At 46.1% G+C, this 20073-nt stretch overlaps 1 protein-coding gene across 1 annotated transcript; it reads left to right on the top strand.

Annotated features, from left to right (window-relative positions):
- On the top strand, nucleotides 1–18494 carry SUGP1 (SURP and G-patch domain containing 1). Its single transcript, XM_032203800.1, has 15 exons — nucleotides 1–39; nucleotides 245–416; nucleotides 1032–1135; nucleotides 1564–1791; nucleotides 3449–3572; nucleotides 4164–4267; nucleotides 5938–6061; nucleotides 7852–8071; nucleotides 8231–8384; nucleotides 13210–13316; nucleotides 13961–14138; nucleotides 14398–14504; nucleotides 15335–15480; nucleotides 16922–17051; nucleotides 17570–18494. Exons 1-15 carry the CDS (start codon nucleotides 15–17, stop codon nucleotides 17594–17596), a joined length of 1950 nt encoding a protein of 649 aa, XP_032059691.1. The 5' UTR covers nucleotides 1–14; the 3' UTR covers nucleotides 17597–18494.
- Nucleotides 18495–20073: the final 1579 nt, after the last annotated feature.

Here is a 20073-nt window from a genome sequence, read left to right on the forward strand (position 1 = left end):
CCGGCAGCTCCAAAATGGACAACCCCCGCGAGGCGCCGGGTAGGGCCCGCGCCGCTCCTGAGGGCTCCCCCCGGCCTTAGGGGGCCGCTCCCCGCTCTACCCCTGAGGGAGCCGAGCCCCGGAGCGCCTCAGGCTTGGGGTTTGCCCTCAAGGCCCCGCTCGACCCCCTCGGGAGTTAATTATGCCGCCCCCAAGCGCTAATTGCCCCATTTTCTTCTCTTTTTTCACTCTCCCCCCCGCCCAGGGAAGGCCAGCCGCTGGTTCGGCGTCTCGCAGTCCAAATCGGCCAAGACGACGGCGAACATCCTGCAGCAGGAGGAGCTGATAGCGCAGAAGAAGAGGGAGATCGAGGCCCGCCTGGAGCAGCAGGAGAGGCAGAACTCCCTGCGCATCCGGCAGCTGCCCCTCTTCGGGGAGTGCGTGAGGGGAGCGGGGCTGGCCGGGGGTGGCACAAAACGGCACAAAATGTGTGTCGGATAAAAGAGGGGGGGTGCGGTTCTGCAAAGATCTTGTGCTGGGAGCCAAGCACTGAGGAGGCTGAAGCTGGTAATCGAAGGGTTAAACATGGGGTTGCTGATAATTGAAGGGTTAAACACCAGGCTCTTTCAGCCTAACCAAACCCCTCAGGTTTTTCAGGTGCTGATACTAACAGACCAGCCCTTACAACAAGCATTTTTAACCTAGTGCTATTATGTTTTCCCTCTGCTTCTTAATTGCTACTTTTTTTTTGCAATTGTAACTCCCCAAGAGTTAGCACAATCCAGGGTTAAATGCCTCCCTGAAGTTCCTGGGAGCCCAACAGCAGAACCCTGCAAGCAGAAATCTTGTTCCAGCGTGGTAGCAAGAGAGCCAGGTGGGAAGCAGGGGCTGTGAGCAGCAAGCTGAGCACCTCGTGTGCTTTTAAAAAGCTAGGTGTGCTTTCAAAATAAGCGAGATTAGTGATTGCTGGCACTTATCTTGTTTTCTGTCTGAAATAAATGTGTATGAGGGGGCTGGGGTTTACCATCACCTGCTTTTCTTTTCCTATTTAGAGATGACGGTGCTGACGGCGAAGCCTCTGTTTCCAACAAGTTTGTTAATGATGGCAGTTTCCTCCAGCAGTTTCTCAAGCTGCAGAAGGAAAAGTCGAGCGCTGGTAGGTCGACTTCTGAGCAACAGGCCTCCCTTCTCGTGATGATCCCAGCTTTGTGTGAGCTGCCTCCATGTATGTTTGCTTTAAAAACCCTGCTGTGAGCTGTTACCAGTATGAGTAAGTTCTAAAGCAACAATGACCCCTTTAAATTTGGATTTAAGCCTTTCTTCAGGATGTGGTAGGGACGTTTGTATTTCTCTCGATGTATAGGTGCTGTAAAGATGAGCATCTTTCTTCTAGCTTGAATCTTTGTAGAAATTATTGTAGCTTTCACTTAGTTATGCGGCTTTTCCCAGTTAATGTCTTTAATTTACTCTGAAAATAACAGCCTGTTGCAGCTGTATCACTGCTTGAGTTGTTGTTTGTAACCTGCTGCGATGAAAACAGTCAGAATGCCCAGGAATTATTTTCCCCCCTCATTCTTTTCTAAGAACCTCCCCCAAGTTCTACTAATAACTCGTCAAACGCTTCCGCACCAAATGTTGGGAAGAAACCTATGCTGTTTGGGAAGCGCCCCGGGCAGGTCCTGAGCAGCATGCTGCAGCAAGCGAAGAACTACTCCCATTCCAAACAGACCCCAGTCGTTAACCGCCTCAGTGTGTTTCAGTCGCCAGATGAAGATGAGGAGGAAGATTACGAGCAGTGGTTGGAAATTAAAGGTAAATAACAGCCTCTGTTACATTGTTCGTTTTGGGGTGCGGGTTCACTTATCTCAGTGATGTGAGTTGAGTGTTAGAGGGTTGGGTTTTTCCTTTTTTTTTTAATCCAACCCGAGCTCAGTGTGGGAGTTGGGCCACTCATCCTAGTTAGATCGGGTCTGGTTTGTGCTTAGGGAGATCATTTTCTCTGAGATATCAAGTCAAACAGTGTGTAACCTTCCTTGAAAATCAGGTGAGAGAATATATTCTGCTCTTAATGGAGCTTGATAATTCGCTGATTGTAAGAATTCTGCTTTTATACAGTTCAATTCATCCATGGCTAGTGCTGAGTTACCTTGAAAAAGATATAAGTGAAACGTTTGTGTTTAATATGAAATCTTAGTTTTTTAAATGATTTGAGATGAAAAGTCCTGAGTTTAGGAGTGGTTGTGTAAGGGGAAAAATGCACGTATAAATGAATAAAACTGCCTATACTAAATACTCATACATATACTAAATGAAAGGCATAATAGTTCAGTTGATTAAAATCAAAGTTCCTGCCTCTTTTCCAAAGCCTCACTGGAAAATCTCACCTCAAAAGTCTCGAATCTTAAGCAGGATATAAAATCAATGCTGAACATTGCAGCACTTAAATAACTGAATGCCTGTGAATAACCTAGGCTAGGAAGCCAGAGGGAAGATTTGGTTAATAATCTGGATTTCACGCAGACTTATTTAGCAACTCCAATCTAATTTTATACTTGATTAATAAGTCACACTGAGCTTTGTGTCACAATTCCTTTCATTACATGTTTACGTGTCATGTCTAGCTATTGCTGGTGGGATTTATAAGAGTTGTAATCTTAGCGAGTCTGAGCCCAAGCATAAAACACACTGCAGGAACACGACAAATAGCTGCTGGCTGCAGAGGGTGAAGGCAGAACACGGACCCTGGCTTCCAAGTAATCTAGAGCAGCGCAGAAACCTCTGCTCCTGCGTGCTCTGTGTTCAGTGGCCTACCCAAAATATTGTTGTCTAGACGAGTGTCTGTGTTTGGTTTCCATCAAATGTGTCCCACGTCGGCTCTGCAATAACTGTCAGTGCTAGTGAGTTCCTTTCTTGGCGCAGAAGCCAAAATACAGTTTCTTGGAGACTGAGCTCTCATCTCTGACGGGATTGCCTCCAAGTGAGGGTTGAGACATGGGCATGTGCCAGTAGGAAGAGCTACATGCTCCAGCTACGCAAGCTGTCTCTGCTGTCTTGGTACAGAGCGATGTCTTGGGGAACTGGAATTTGCAATCTTTAGTAATGTGGTTGGGGTTTTGTGTCTAAAAAATCCCGTTCCTTCCCACCATGTGTATTGTGTGGAATAGAATTGTCAGAAGCAAATTACGCCACAATTGAAGCTGCACCTTAACCTCTGGTGAGCCAGTTTTTAGGCTTTTCCGTGTAGGAAGGATTTAGCCAGAATATTAGCTTCCTAGCAGGGGAGGGAGAGGCTGTGACTGTAACCTAAAGATTGTGATTTGTACAGCTGTGTAAGACCGGATCCCCCATTTCATCCTTTTTCTTCCCGTTCCCGTTCTACTTTTGTCTGTCGCCGTGGTTCTTAGAAGTAATGTACCTGTTGCCTGTTTGGTGTGTGAGTTGAACCCCAGTACTGACAGCCTGCTTAAAGTTTTACCCCCAGAGGATGCGGAGACCCGCCAAGTGGTGGAAAAGCTGGCTAGGTTCGTGGCTGAAGGGGGACCAGAGTTAGAGAAGGTCGCTATGGAAGACTACAAGGATAACCCAGCTTTTTCGTAAGTGTGGTGCTAACCTGCCTGCCAAAGCAGAACGCTGTCGCTTTGTAGGAGGAAGAACATCAGCCTTGTGCACGTAGCTCTCATTAGTCTTTCGGGTTTAATTATCGTTAGGTGGGTCTGAGCGCTGTTCCAAGTAATTGCTTTTGGTTTATAGATGGGGAAACTGAGGCAGAAAGCCGTGCTGCAGACACAATCAGATAATTAGGATATAGCCAGGGAGATCTGGCTGCCTGCACAGCACCTAGTGTGGGGACAGAGGTCTGCTTCTTGGGACTGATCCTGTCTCCTCTGCCATCAATACGCTGTGTGGCTGAGGACAGAGGGTTTCCTCTTACATGAAAAGGAGAGACTTACTTATTTTTATTTGCAAAGTAACACAAAACATTTGGGTAGAAGTCCTTAGATTAGAGCTATGTATATTTATACGTGCTAAAGACTTTGTAACCCACAGTTTAAGCGTGTTCTGAGAAATTTGTTTTGTTCTCTCTAGTTCTGAGGTGTTTGCATCCCTAGGGTATCAGTGTTGTTTTTTTACAGTCATTGCTGATGCATGTTTTTTTTGCTGTTTTTCCTTCATCTCCACCTTAGGTTTTTACATGATAAGAACAGCAGAGAATTCCTTTACTACAGAAAGAAAGTGGCAGAGATAAGAAAAGAGAATCAAAGTTCTCAGGCATCCTCTTCTCAGAAAGGTAATTAAGACTGTGATCTGGAGAATACTCTATGAATTACAGAAGTTGTGTTTGTTTTCTTTGCTCTCTCTGTAATTGCGTGTAAGCTCTGCCCTGGAAACAGTGGGAATGGATTTTTGGCTGGCTGGCTGCCTGTAAATAAAATTTCAGATTTGAAGGAGATGGTGACCTATGGCAGCAAACTGTTGCCAAGATGTTTTTCTTTTCCCCAAGCCCACAGCATTCTATACCACGTTCTGTGTGAAAGGCTCTTGAAAGAGATTTGCATTGCATTTCTCCAAAATCCTTAAAGCGAGCTAAAATGATTCACCATTATGTGCGATCTGGAAAGTCCTTCAGTCCTAAAAATGCAGCGAGGGAAAAGTGCTTATTCTTGTACGTTGTTTGACTTGTTATCAATGAAAAGGTTTCTTTGAACATAATCCTCATTTCTGCTGCCGTTTCCCTATCTGAAGCTTTTATGTTTTGCTTGAGACATAAACCCTTAAACGAGGGACTGTGATTCCAGGTGGGAAAACAGCAGATGTGGGTGATCTGCCCACAGACAGTGAGCAATGGAACCAGGTTAACTCTGTTAGAAGACAAAAATTGTTGTGGGTGAAGTGTGGTCTGCGGGCTGAGCACTTATTGCCTCCAGTCCAGCCTCTGTTTGAGGCTTGCCATGCGGCCTGGGCAAATCACTTGGCTTCTCTGTGTCAGCTTCCCTTCCTGTGGAAGGCAGCATTGATGCAATTTAGCTGTCATGCTGATGAGTTAACAGCTCAAACAAATCTTGGCTTAATAGACTGTAGGCTGAAGGAGCTTGTTACCGATATCAACTGGCTGATACCACAGTTTAGAAGCTAAGCAGTATTATCCATACTTTACAGGTGTGGAATATTGAAGCAAGGAAAAGTTATGACTTATCCGTGGCTTATAATCATGTCTTCTGCCTCCTGGTCCTGTGCCAGCACGCTGGAGTACTGGCACTGGTACTGTGCAGGTAGCAAATGTCATATAAGGCTGTCAAGGCTAAATAACATATTTGCCTGGCTCCTTATAAACGTCAAATATGCTTGAAATATTAATGAGCTGAGCCTTCTCTGTGCCTTTGGACTAAGGCTGCAGTGGTCACCTCTTCCAGGTGAGGATTGGGACTTTTTCGTGGAGAAAAAGTCCCAAAGCTCTGTCCTACAGCCCTCCCCTAAAACGGCCAGCAGATGTGTAGTGACAGTCGGTACAAATGGGATTACTTTTGTTATTAGTTTGCCACTTTCTCTTCCCATTTGCTCCCGTGGACTTCAGTGGCAAAGCCTTTAACGAGAAATAATTGTGAGGTGTAATAGCATGAAAAAGTACGTGACACGAGGAAGAAACAGACTTCCTCTGCAGTAGAGAGAAAAGAGTGTCCATCTTGGGAGACAAAAGCTGGTTTGTCTGTTAATCTGCTCTCATCTAGCTCCTGGCACAGAGGACGGTGATGAGTGAATGAGCACTCCTCTGGTTACAGATTTATTGTACAACCGTAATGCGCTCTCATGTTTTTGTGATATAAACTCTGTTTATGTTTAATATTTCTTAAAAATTAAACTCGACCTTTTGCCCTTATTCTGCTCTTGGGGTTCTTAGAACAGATAGGCTTTGACTGTTGCTTGTGTGAGTTGGGCCCAGTACTGACAGCCTGCTTAAAGTTTCACCCCCAGAGGACGAAGAGACAAAGAACTGTGCTGAGAAACTGGCCAGGTTCATAGCAGACGGGGGTCCCGAGGTGGAAGCTATTGCCTTGCAGAACAACCGCGAGAACCATGCTTTCAGGTAAGGGAAGAAGCCCGCTGCTGAGCGTGATGCTTGGATTTTTTTTTTTAATTATTATTTTCCAAAGGGGAAACGAGAGACAACCTTGAGAGTCTGAAGTTACAAGGACAACACAGTTTGGTACTTTTGCAGTCTGAAGTTTCACAATTTAAAGCAAGGCGCAGAGAGAAAAGAATCATTTTGCTTTCTCCACAACTAATTTACGACTTGCACCCCTCCCCACCTGCTTGCTGTTGCAACGAACTGGTAGAATTCTAACCTTTAAACCGTTCCCTAGAAGTGGGTTCTGTTGTGTTCCCCCATCCACCACTCCTACTGCTGTTGCCCAATTAATCTCCTGGGTTGCTCTTTACGCAGCATCCTCACCAAGGCGCAGGCAGTAGTCCTTCACCATCAGGTTCCCCTTTGGAATATCGTTTTTACCACATCAGATGTGAATCGTTCCCTTCAGGGCTTACTGGCAGCTGTTTAATGGCTCCCTTTGGTGTCATCCTTGTTTCATTTTTCTGCTCTTACAAACAATTTGGTGTGTTCTCATGGAGGGAAGTGGGGCTCAGGAAGCTTTATTTTGTTGCTGATATTTTGGCATTTTATTGGCTGCCTTCTGCCCCCCTCGGGTAGTCCCCTTGTGTTGTGATTTACATTCCACAGATGTGCTAATATCTGAGCTGCACCATTATTTACTTTAAAAACACCACCACGATCCCACCTGAGCACAGTCAAGTTAAACACCACCTCCTCTGTTAAGATCTCATCAGCTTTGTCATGCAGAGGGCCATGTCTTGCCCTCTGCTCGGTCCTGAATCAGTCCCTAATGCTGTTATTCAAATGGAGGGACACAAGATCAAATTTAGTGCATTTCCAAATGTCAGAGTTCTGCTTGTGTTTGCCTGTAGCTGTTGTGCAGTGATAAATAAGAGAGGCTGGTTGTCTCCTACATGTAGGAGCAGGCATTGTCCTGATGAAAGGTTTTATCACGTATTAAACTGGTCCACTCCAAAAAGAGGAGGCTGCAGAGGTGTTAGGAACAGACAAAGTTTCTGGGTGAAGTATTTGAAGGGAGCCTGAAAAGATATATTTGTAATAAACATGAGTGCATTGAATTTTTTTCTACATCGCTGCTTGACTGAAGATTGTTCATGTTCTTCCCACAGAGACTAAGGAGTTTTATTTTACCCAAAAGGTCAGAGATGCCTATTTCTGGAAGGGGTAGCAACTACAGCAGTGTGTTTTTTTTCCCTGTGTATGAGGGAACAGAAGGAGCAGTCATGGTATAATTAAGCAGGCTGTTAATGTCTACACCTCTAGCCTGAATAGAGGGCTGGGAGCAGTTTCTTTAGGCAGTGGTTTGGCATTCTTCTTGGCAAGACATGAATGTTTGTTTTCTTCTGTGAACTGAGATCCAAGATGTTGTGGTGCCCTTGCAGTTTTTCCAGACGTGTACTGGAAGGCCAGTGTGTTCTGGGGGAGGACCTCGCGTTTCCACAAGCGTACCGAGATCCTTTCCAGTACCATGTGTTTGTTTGGCACCGTAAATAGCTGTGGTTTGCTCACGAATGGGAAGTACTCTTCTGGATCCCAAAGGCTTGCAGCCTACCTTGTAAAGCATGTGGGACCCTGCAGTACGTGCACGCACACACAGGATGGTGCTGGAGAGCAAGGGAGGGTGCGGGAAGGCTGGCTGTGCGAGAACACTGCAGGAAAGAGAAGCCCTGACCTTACTGTGCTACATCCAACCCCTGGATGTGACCGTGACATCGAAATGTCCTTTTTTATTCTCCACCCTGTAGGTTTTTATATGAGCCAAACAGCAAAGGCTACAAGTATTACCGGCAGAAACTGGAGGAGTTCCGTAAGGCCAAAACCAGCGCTGCGAGTGCCCCCGTGCCTGCGGAGTCCAGCCTGAAAAGGAAGAGCAGTCCTGAGGCATCGCCCTCACCCCTTTCCATATCATCCCTGCCTTTGCCCGTGCCCTCCCCTTTGCCTTTACCTCTGCCCTTACCCTTGCCCGTGCCCTCCCCTTTGCCCTCCCCTCTGCCCCTGCCGGTGCCCTTGCCGGTGCCGTCCCCGGTGCCCTTGCCGGTGCCCCCACCGCTGCCCGTGCCCTTGCCCATGCCTTCACCGTTGCCCTCACCTTCACCATCCTCCTCCTCACCTCTGCCCAACGAGACGGCTACAACCACTGCTGCACCACCAGCTACGGCCGCTGCTACGGGCACCACGAAAAAGAAGCGAAAGAGCAGGTGGGGGCCAGAGGAGGACAAGGTTGAGTTGCCCCTCCCGCAGCTGATCCAGCAGCTGGATTCTCCCTCCCCCCTTTCAGGTTAGTGGCTCTGCATATTGGGTCAAATAACTGTTTTTTCCTGGGGGGTGCATCCTGTCCTGCCTTAGCCCATCTGGCTTTGTAAACAGAAAATCCAGCAAGTCTGTATCTCTTGTTGTAATCTCCTTGGTCGCCAGCCCCCTATCTTTTGGTTGGGTCCAGCAGCTAACTCCCTCCCTGTGTGGAAACCCAGATAAACCACTTTATCTCTCTGACACCAGGGATTGGATCTTATCGTTCTTCAGCTATCTGTAAAACCCTGCTGTGCTATAGCTCATTAGAGCCTCAGCCTCTACACTATTTAGGGCTATTTCACTTCAGGAAGAGTGTCTGTCAGAAAACAAATATCAAAGCTGAACTGTGCTTATTCCCCATGGTAGGATAAAACCCCTGGGCAGCACTTCCATCTCGCTCTAACTGATCAGAAGGCTAAATGGGAATAGCTGCTCCCCGAGTGCTGGCAGACACGAGTCGAACTCCCCGTTCCAATTTATACCCATTTCAGTTCATTTGATTACAGGCAGGGTTCACAGTCCTCTTCCAGTGGTGAGGCTGATGCCCCCGTTGCTTCACGTGCCAAGTGCACCCAGGGGGTGCAGCCGTGTTCGAGTGCTGGAAGATAATTCTTCCAGTCTAGGCGCTTGCAGAGAGCTCTCAGAGGTTGAACTCTTGTGGCCCATCTGTGCATGTGCGGGTAGGTAATTAGGCAGACGGTTAGAGATGCATACAAAACTTGAGTCATCCAAGGACAACAGGTGAGTGCAGACATTTAAAACGGCGTCTTTGAATCCTTTGCCCAATTAGCGTGGTATGGGGAAAGGATGTGAAAAGGAGAAAGAAAAGATGCGAGATAAGGCAGTCGGTGTCGGCAAACCGAGTGAATTAATAGTATGGCATTAGAGTCGCAGGAGAAGTAATAAGTACCTGTCTAAATAAGGACCTTTCTCAAAGAGCAATCGCAGAACAGACGAAGTGGGGCAAGTAATAGAAAACAAGGTGTAATTTCCAGAGCTGCAGGGTGAGACTACGCACAATTTTCAGCACATGGTCAGTCTGTAGAATTCACTCCTCCAGCAAGTCTTTGCTTTGGGTGGATTATAGAGGGCACAGTTGCTCAACCTTTAATAGCTTTGATTGTTAGGCTTGGTAAGGTGTAGGGTTGGCTGCATATGCCATGGAGTCTGTAGATTCTGCAGAGAGGTCAGGAAGGAAGGGCTCAATCTCCTCATCAGCACTTCAAGTGTAGATGAAGAGAAGTTCCTACATGATTTGGTGTTCTGATCATAGCCCTATACAGAATTCTTACCTATGCATCTTGTATGTACAGGACAAGATACCAACTCGGATAGCTCGTTCATTTGACCTTGAATCGCTGCTTATAGTAATCCAGAAATCAGATATGAAAGTCTTATTTCGTACCTCTAGAGTAATTTCTTTTTTCTTGCAGACAGTAATGAAGCTTAGATGATGAAGCTGGTCAGGCGCTATCAAAACAAGCATCAGATTCCATCTTAATGCCTCCTGCTGCAGTGAGGGCCTGCAAGAGTATCCGTGTGCTCGTTCCAGCATGCTTCCTGCTGAAATCTCCCCTGGCTCTTTTAGCCTTCTCTTAATTAGACAGGGACATGCTTGCTGTGCTCATGCTCACTTTCTACAGGGCTTTGTGTCAAGTAGAAGAAGAGGATGGCAAACAATTTGCCAGGCATAACAAATCAACCATTAATGCACTGTTAATGCTCTGTAGGGGCAAGGAATTTTTTTTTTTATTGGTTGAGACGGACTAATCCCTTTCTAGAATTAACATCTTCAACCTGACAGATGAAGAGAATTTCAAATTGCACCCCTAGTCCTCTGGAAGGTTAGTTCCACGTTATGCTTTTGGTACCTAAATATCTACATCTTAGTCCTTTATCCTTAGCAATTGTTCTGGATTTAGTGGAGGGCTGTTCTGATTCCTCTCTTGTCTCCTCTTAGTAGTAGATCAGTATCGTGGAGAGGAGAAAATGTAGTCCTTTTGGACAGAAACAAGGCTCTTTTATTGATACCGAAACACTTAACTGCGTATGTACTGCAGGGACTCTAACATCTGAAAAGCTGAACAGAGCACAGATATTGAGATTAGAGGATTCTGTGGACTAATGGGATACTATAGGCTGTCGTTACAATATTCTGAAACTTAATATTGGATTGTTTTGGGTCTGTTTAGTTTTAATTAAGATCTTCAGGCTGTGGGACAACAACTCAGGCACTTCTTTATTGGGATTTCTGCTGCTGTTCTTAAAGGACCTTCACTTCAGTTGTAACAGGCTCCTCTTTGGGCATGTGGGAAAGGCATAAACCTTCAGGTAGTCTTCTGCCAATGCTGCAGATAGACTGCACCATTAACCCTGTAGGCAAAGCTGATGTCATTCAAGGGAAAATACTTCTCCCAAGCCTGCTGAACAGGAGGCTGAGAAGCAGCTTCATATCTTTTGCTTCATATTGTTGCCTGGTGCAAGGATCTTATAAATCTTATTATCTATTTTTATGCAAATACATTGATTGATCTTATTTATAAACAGTTTTTTGGTTTTTTTTTTTTGCTTTTATCTTCAAATGTAGACTTAGGGCACAGCCTTGCTTTTTTTCCATCAACTTTTCCTGTATTGTGATGCTCTGGGCCAAGACTACAAAAATATCCCCCAGAGCTCAATTTCTGCAGTGACTCTCTCAGCATCATCTCAGCACAAAGTCTGCAAGGTACCAGAGCAGTCAGACGAACCAGATGTAGTTTTAGCACAGGAAGCAGCAGTGGCATATGCTTTCTGGGGTGTAAAAGAAGATGCTACAGTCTCACCTCTCTCCTTTAGGGTGGTTATATATGCTGGCGAGCTACCAGCTGGTAGGGCCTCTAGAGCCATGCCTGGCTCTTAGCCTGAGTGTTTATGCAATTCAGAACGAAGCCAAAGAGCTGCTGACCTCTGTGAAGGGCAGAGTCTTCCTCAGTGCATTCAGAGAAAGCTTTCCCATGCCCTGAGACAGGAGGTGAATCCCTGACTAGGGCTGATGCTGAAGTGCCCCAGTCTCACGTAACGTTTGGGGCCGGATTCTTCTTTGTAGTGGGTTTTACGTGGAATAGCGTCGTGTGTTCATCAAAACAGTCTCTAAATGTCACTGCTCTCTGAGACAGAAATCAGGCTCTTTTTCAGTAAGTAGCTAGGTCTATTTTTCTATTTGCTCTTATTTCTTGGGAGCTGAAAGTGCTTATCCTAGCACCGAGCCTGGTGTAACACCACTTATTGCTTCCCTGCTCTCAGAAAACCTCTTGCAGTGTTTTACATAACTCTTCCTGCAGAGTTGACTGCCGGTGCTGGTGCGAATGTGCAGAGGCTCTGGCTGTGCGAGGGAGGCTGGATGTGCTGTTTCATGTTCTCCTTGGGAGGCTGGAGTTAAGGAAGCCACTTCCCAATTGTGGCACGCTCGGCCAAAAGCATGCGGGAAAGGAGGGGGATGAGAGTGCTCAGATCAATTGCCCTGGGTGAGACTAAGAGGAAGGGAGAAGACGACCCCTGGGGCCTAATTAGCATGCTGTGTAGACATTTGGTGTCATGAACAATGATCCTATTATTATTGGGCTTCATAATTAATAGATAATGAATAATTAATGAAGCATCATTTAACTGTAGTCTGGACTTACATTCAAATTGAGGTTTTTGCAGTCATTAGGAGGAAATTCTTTTCCTGGTGTTGAAAAATGCAACGCGCTTTCAAGTGTGGTTGTGTCTCTTCTTTTAATCCCTTAAATATTTAACCGTTGGAATCTTAATTCTGAGGTGCGTTAGAGGGGAGCTGCCAGCTCTGCTAGATGTATATGAACCACAATTGCAAGGCAATCTCCACTGTAAATCTCTTTTTTGCAGCCCCAGCAATGTTTATATTACTCTTTTTCATGGCACAGCAACTACAAATAGGCTTCCCTTCTTTTTTTTCCCCTCCCCTCTCCTTCCTTTAGCTTGTGCTTTAAACTCGGTGTCGTGTGGTCATTTTAAATCAGTGGGTTTCCTGCCCAGGTAATCTTAATATCTTATTTCAGGGTTTACCTGATACAACAGCAAAAGTCACTCCGAAGGAGGAGCTTCCAAATGGGATGCTGCAGGAAAAGGAGGACACATCAGTGGGGTTGTCGAGCAGAGACTTAAAATGTCCCCTCTTTGAAACCAGTGGCGACATCCCTAGCAATGCTCTTCTTGAGCCTGTAGATTAGGAACTAAAATCTCCTTGGGGATTGGTAACTTCCAAAGCAGCATAATGCTCATGTCTTTATTCTAATGTGGTCATTTGCTTTTCATTTTGAATGAAGTTGCTGTTTACATAGTAATCAGCAGACACTTACGTGCGCAGATTGAACAATATGGTGACAGGCTCAGATCTCCTCGTGCCTCAATTCCGGATAATTAAGAATCGCTCTTTGCAGTGGCTTGGGTTCCTGAGGAAGCCTTAGGAGGAGAATTAAGATGAAAGGAGCAATAATTTTTAAAGCGTGTCATAGCAGATTGCCGTGCAGCGTGACCTCTGAGGATGTGAGATGTGGGTTGCCAGCCTGCTGGTGTGAGCCCTGGGCTGTGGGAAGGGATTGCTCTGAGCTGGCTGGTGAGAGCAGTGCAAGCCAGAGGCTTTCCTACCTCTTTTAAGTCCCTCCAGGTGATTGTTCTACATCTAAGTGTCTGAATGCAGGAACCATGAAATGGGTCTGGAACTTCAGGAGGGGGTCTCAAGGCATGGTTTTGCTGGCCTCAGCAGCTGTCTCAGATTGTTGAAAGTCTTTTTTTACATGTGCTTATTTCAGTTCAGGACCTCAAGGGTCTTGGTTATGAAAAAGGGAAACCAGTTGGCTTGGTGGGTGTGACAGAGCTCTCTGAAGCCCAGAAGAAACAGCTGAAGGAGCAGCAGGAGGTAATGCCCTGAAGATACTTCCAAAATTGTTCGTGTACCTGCACATTGTGCTGCAGCGTGGCGGAGTTAGATGGGAAAATGGAGGAGAAGATAGCAAGGGAAGTTTTCCGTGGCCCACAAATAAATCTTTAGGATTTGTTCTGAATGTCTAAGGATCATGTGATGCTGCAGTCAGCAGAAATATCTTAAAGGACTTTGGGGAATACGAATTAAGCCAGCCAATTGCTGTGCTACCAACCTAAAACCCAAAATCTATAAGGTCTGGTGTGTCATGTCTGCAGCTGGTTATGTATTGCTTTAGCAGTGGGGAGAAGGTGAAGGGAATACATGCAGGCTGGGGCGGAGTGGGAGCAGAATTGGCTTTTGCTGGAACATGAGGGGGGTGTTTAAGCTGGGGGGGTGATACGATGGCAGCTTTAATATCAAGGTGCCTCTCGGAGGAACCAGCACGTAATGCTCCTGTTTGATCTGAGAAGCAAACGGATCAGATCAAGCAGCAGCGCTGCCCGTTGGGATCTGTAGTTGTCATAACCTGTGTTCTGAATGGCAGCTGAGGCTGCTGTGGGCTCTACCACCAAATTGCGTGCCTCTGTGGCAGGCTTTGCTGCCTGTAAACCGCTTTGTCTCTGTTTCTCTTCCCCTAGATGCAGCAGATGTACGACATGATCATGAAGCACAAGCAAGCCATGCAGGAAATGCAGATGATGTGGGAGAAGGCGATTCAGCAGCACCAGCACGGCTACGACAGCGACGAGGAGGTAGACAGCGAGCTGGGAACGTGGGAGCATCAGCTTCGACGCATGGAGATGGACAAGACACGAGGTGTGTGGGGAGCTGCCGGGCAAACACCTCGCTTGCTCTGCAGTTGTACAGAGGCCTCCAGGGGGAGATGTCTGAGATCATGTTGTTAGCCTGGGAGTTACAGGGGGCACTTTTCACTGCTCCATGCCGTGGCTTCCCTCCCTGTTGAGTGGAGATAATAACAGCCTGTTCCTGTGAGGCTTTCTGCTTCACAAACTCTCTGAAATTTCGAGTCAAAGAACGCCGCGTTACTGCTGTTTTCTCTTTGTTTCTCGGGCAGAGTGGGCTGAGCAGCTGACCCAGATGGGCAGAGGGAAGCATTTCATCGGGGACTTTCTTCCACCGGATGAGCTGGAGAAATTCATGGAGACGTTCAAGGCATTGAAGGTGAAATAGCAGAGATTTCACAGGGCAGTGCCGGTACTTCCTATTTGCCCTGCAGCAGTGAGAGAAAGACCTCAAGCACGTTTAGCCCTTTGTCAGAGCAGTTAGCTGCCTTGCAGCTTTGAAATGCTTCACTGGGAGCCCTGGTACTTCTGTAGGAAACAAGGGGTTAGCTGTTTGCTCTTTGCAGAGAAACAGCTGTGGTAGAGAACAGACTATTGGGACAGCATTTGAGGGTTAGCTGAAATCAGAGACAAACCTCTCCGACTGCCCCCCGTTTCTCTGCCGTTCCTGTTTGAGATGAGTAGTGGCTGACACCAAGCAAGGAAAATTTGAGTTTTTATCCGGACAATTGTACTAAAGCAGAAGCATAAAGCACACAAAAAGCTTATGTAAAGTACTTCATACCTGCCAATTCTTCCTAAACTGTAGAACTTCCTGATGCTGGCATCCGTGATAAGGTTTTCTTGAAACCGGCATGGGTTCTGACGTTCCCTGGAGATCCTGGTTTTATATAAGAACTGTATCTGAAACTTGATCCAGTGAGCAACTTCAAATTCAAGGAGCTGAACGTGTCTCAGCTTAATCTCACAGTAGCATTCCCTGCTTCTTGCAGATTATGTTGTAGGGCATGCATGGCTGTGCAGAGCTTTATTATTTACCTGTTTTCTTCTCTGTGGTGGAACAGAAATGGAGTCCCAAGAAATAGTGCTAGTTATTAACTGTCAGAACCACCAGTAGCTGAAGCTGATTTTTCCCCTCTTTTGACCCACAAAGATAGGCATATACGTGCATATACAAAATAGCCAACTCTGCGTTTTGTCTCTCTGCAGGAAGGACGTGAACCAGATTATTCTGAATACAAAGAGTTCAAACTGACTGTGGAAAACATAGGTTATCAAATGCTAATGAAGATGGGCTGGAAGGAAGGCGAGGGACTTGGCTCAGATGGACAGGGGATTAAAAACCCAGTCAGCAAGTAAGAGTTCTTCTACTATTGATTTAGTCCTTTCCTCTTAGGCTGATAATTGATGCTCCTACCCTAGCCTACTGGAAGCAGCTGCAGTGAATGTGACTGCAATTCATCACTTGAACAGAATATGGAATCCTCACAGCAAAGGAGAAAAATTGTTTCTGATTTATTTGGGGTTCCCTCCCCACAAGGACTGGGTTTGTTACTGTGTCTCAGGCAGGAGGTCTGATCTGAGCCAGTGTTTTATTTCAAATCTCAATTTGCATAGTGTGTTTTTCTTAGTTGCCTTCTCTTCAGTTTCCCCATCTATAAAATGAAGATAACACCCGTCTGTACCTCACCTCTCAGAGGGCACGTCTTTAAAGTCAGAAATTTAAATATTAAAGAACATGCCTTTTGCATCTGAGCACTCTTGATGCCTGCTAGCTAGTCCCTGGTGTACCCTGGGTGGAAGGCGTTTACCAATATATGCTGCGGGTAGACCTGCGTTTGAAAGCTGGCATAGTCCATAGCAGAGAGCTTTCTGTCTGATCATGCAGCTCTCTTGATGTCACTTTTTTTTGCACAGAAGTTTACTGATTTGATCACATTTTATATAAAAATCTTTGGGAGAGTTCCATCCAAAAATAGAATGTCTTTTTAGATGGATCATCTGTTGGTAGCATGTGCTGAACTTCAAAACCAGCGTCAGGAAATTCTCTGAATTACTTTTTAGCATTAGATCCTTTTATAAATAACAGTTGTTTGTTTACTGCACAACATAAAGTAACTCTACAAAGTGATTCTGTTCCTCTTTTGCAAGAAGATCTCTCTGGCAGCATGCTTATTCGTTCAGAGAGGACCTGTGATAAAAGGTTGCTGTGATCAAAACAGCAAGGCTTTAAAACAACAGAAGGAGGGCAGCTCCTGCCCGTGGTTGAACAAGGGTGGTGATTTGCTTGGGCTCTACCATCTCTGATGTTCTCGGGACTGATAAGAAGGTTCGAAAGGAGATGGAAATGAGCTGTTTCCACTCTTGGACTGTTCTGGAGTGAAGAAATGGGAGGCAGGCACGTTATTTGACAGCTCTACCTCCAATCACTGAGGTACAAAAGCACTTTCGGTTGCCAAAGGTTAGGCTGCCAGTCAGAGCATCATTCTGTAGGGAGGCATCCAACGCGCAGACAGTATTTCTGTTCCAGCTCTCAAAGTTTAAGCAAATGCATGTTGACACTGCTACTTCCATCTAACACCAGCAAGCATCATTGATTTGGAAGGGCAACGCAGAAACGTGGCAAATACAATAATCTGCTCAGTATTACCTGTCGGTCTCGATGCGGTGCTCTGTGCGATGATGCCCAGTGCTCCCTGACGCTTGTTCTCAGAGCTTCAGGAGCAGGAGGAAGGCAGGAGTGGGATGTGATCACGTTTGCTTACCTCGGAAGCTTTCTTCCCTTTTTCCGAACAGGGGGACTACAGCTGTGGATGGAGCTGGTTTTGGCATCGATCGTCCCGCAGAGCTAACCAAGGAGGATGATGAGTACGAGGCATTCCGTAAACGGATGATGCTCGCCTACCGGTTCCGACCAAATCCATTGGTAAGGTGTCCCACACCAGACAAAGTGACAAATCCATTAAAGATTTGGGCACATCTTACAAGGGTGGGAGTGTTTCTAGTGCTTAACCAAGCAAGCAAATGCTCTAAAAGTTTCTTTGATTCATTCTCATTCTGAATCAACTTGTCGTTAGCAAAGCATACATGGATGCATAGTTTTCCTTACATTTTTTTTAATACAAAAGTTGCTGGTTTTAGTTTTCTCTGGTACTAAGTATAAATGCTGCACACAAAGGAAGCAGATGGGTCGTCCACGAATCCGTGGCGTATTTTGAATAATTGTTTTCCTGATTGCAGAAGGCTTTTAGGTTTGCATTTGCCTGTTACATTCAGCATGCCAGCACACCTAGAAAACTACGCTTGTAACTTTCGATGGAAAATCTGAGGTTGCACTGTCAGAAATGTCACGTTTCAGTGGCTTTTTCAGATAATTAAGCTCAAATGCTCATTGTTCTGTGAAGACAGCAATTTTGATTAATTTTCTCTTGTTATTCCCCACAGAACAATCCACGACGACCTTACTACTGAGAATGTTTTTGGGACAATGTATTTTCAAAACAATTGTAATTTTACTGTGAAATGTTATGAAACTACGTTATCATTCTCTTATTTGCTAATATTGTAAAACTTATTGAAGTCACAATACCATCTTTCACCCAGAAGAACGGCCTGCGAGCCCACTCACTGCGCACTCGAGTGTCATGACAACCGTGTTGTAACACGGCCTGGATGGGATTCAGGAAGGGTAAGGGAGCAGGTGAGAATGGAGATTTTTACACGGTGCCCTGCTGAGTGGAAGGGTAGCACCAAAGATACCAATAGGAATAGTTCAGGGACTCCATTTGTATATAGCTCGGTGCCATGTTACTTACAAGGAATGCTTTTTTTTTTTTTGCCTCATGGCAGGTCCTCTGTTGTTCTGATGTGCAGCCTGTGCTGCTCTTTTTTGTTGATTTTTCTTGTTTTTTATTGCAAATCTGACAACCAACCCAACTCTTGAGGCTAATGCTCGGTCTTCATTCCCTGACAAACTGGGTTCTGATGGTGTCATGAAGCCTGAAGTACAGTCTGACCTCCAACTGACATTGCAAAACCAGTGCCTAGTTGTTTTACCTCTGTCCCGTGGAAGAAGAGGCGTGGATCAGTGCTTGGAGCATTGGCTGCAAGGGTTGAGGAGTGCAGGGGGATGTTCATTCAACTTCAGAGGCGACAGCCTCTTGGTTTCTTGAACACTAAGTTCACCCACAGCTTCTTAGCAAAACGAGAGACTTGCTAACACTGTGTGTGGATGTGGGTGACGAAGAACCAAGCCTTCGAATGCAGCTTATCAAAGGTCGTTTGCATTTTGTTGTCCTATGAAACTCCTCTACAAGTACAAATTTTCTTCATTCAATCTGTAAATAAAATAAAACTCACTTGTTCCTTAGTTTTAATCACTGAATTACGGGAAAGAGCACTCTTGCCTTGAGTTTTCAGAGGCTCAGGGCCTATTCTAGATTTCTTTCCTTCCAGACATCCTAGAAAAAAATTAAATTTGGGGCTGGGGGGCATTTGTTTTCCCTCAGTCCAGCTACTTGGCATGTGATTCTCTCTTTGTTAACTTTTCTTAACATCATAGAGTCAAGGGCTTGGCTTTCAATAAAAACATTTGAAACCATGAATTCGGTAGGGGTTCATTCTGGGAAAAGGGAAGTTTGTGAGCACCTTGGAGCTGGGTTGGCTGCTGGGAAGCGTGCCCCACGTGCTTTCACTACGGCTTGTGCACAGGGAGGTTGCACGTGGTATGGCTAATCAGCATAGGCACCAAGCATGGAAGATTGGGAAATAATGATAGGAAAGCTGGCAGCATTTTTAAATGGTTAAGGTCACTGTGACAGCTGTGCTTTCCTGCGAAGTTAGGAAAACAATCCCTCTGGGTCCTCCCTGGAGCGGTGCTGCTCAGCCCCTGGTTCCTGGCTCACCTTGCTGGGGTTTGGCTGGAGAGAGCTGGGGCTGCTGAGCTGATTTTCCTCGGTTTCCAGAGACTGGAGGACCACAGGGCAAATTTCTCACTCTGCTGGGTTTTCTGTACGGGTAGGGACGTGCAGGGAGGCTGTTAGAGAGTGGAGACTCTCTGAATTTCTTTTTTATTCCAAGCACACGTAGCACGGCATCCTTTTAGTACCAACAATGACCTGGTCACAGCATGGTCTTAAAGGCAGGGTGAGCGCTCGTGGACGGGCTTTCTGCTGTTCCTGATTGAGTCTTTAGAGCTAATCTGATACTACAGAGATTGCTGTGTTCTTGCCTGGCGTCACGTTGGCAAAAGTTGTTTTATTCTTTTTATTTCAACACAGCGGCCTTGGTTTTCCTGAGCCCCTTCTGTTTTGATAACGTGTGCAGACCGCGCTCATCAATACCTGCTTTTCTGCGCTCTGTTTTCCTTGTGTCATTGTAAATAATGCAATATTCCCCGTGCCCCTGAGAGCAGCAGGCAGGGGTCAATTCTGCAGAAACTCAGCAAGCCACTTAGCGCAGTCCTCCTCCTTGCCATCATTACCTACAAAGCAGGGATTTCATCTTCAGAAACCTAATCAGACACGCTTGTGGTGGCGTGCTCGGAAGGTCACCGAAGTTGGGCTCTTTTGGATCAAAGAACGAATTCCTGGTGCTCGTGGCCGAGCACGAGTGCCCGTGCTGACCATGTTTATGTGGCAGCACAGCACAGGAGACCCCGCTGCAATCGCCTGGCTGGGGAGAGGCAAAGGAGCTGGGGCTCGTTTGTCTTTGCAAGAGCAAGAAACCTGCTGGGACACTTCTGGAGCCTTCGGTGGCTTGGAAGATCTGAAGGTTATCACTTGAGCTGCCCCTCATTACCTGCTTTCACCCTTTTTATTATTTTACAGGCTGTCGTGCTGCTTTTTGGACAAGTGGGGCTGCTGGGTGGCTTCTCAGCCCCAAATCAAGCCTCATTACCGAGCCCCGGAGACTGACCCCTTGGTGTTAGGCTCGTGCCCTTCCTTCCC

Source organism: Aythya fuligula, chromosome 26, assembly GCF_009819795.1.
Source record: "Aythya fuligula isolate bAytFul2 chromosome 26, bAytFul2.pri, whole genome shotgun sequence".
In the NCBI taxonomy this organism is placed as follows: Eukaryota; Metazoa; Chordata; class Aves; order Anseriformes; family Anatidae; genus Aythya; species Aythya fuligula.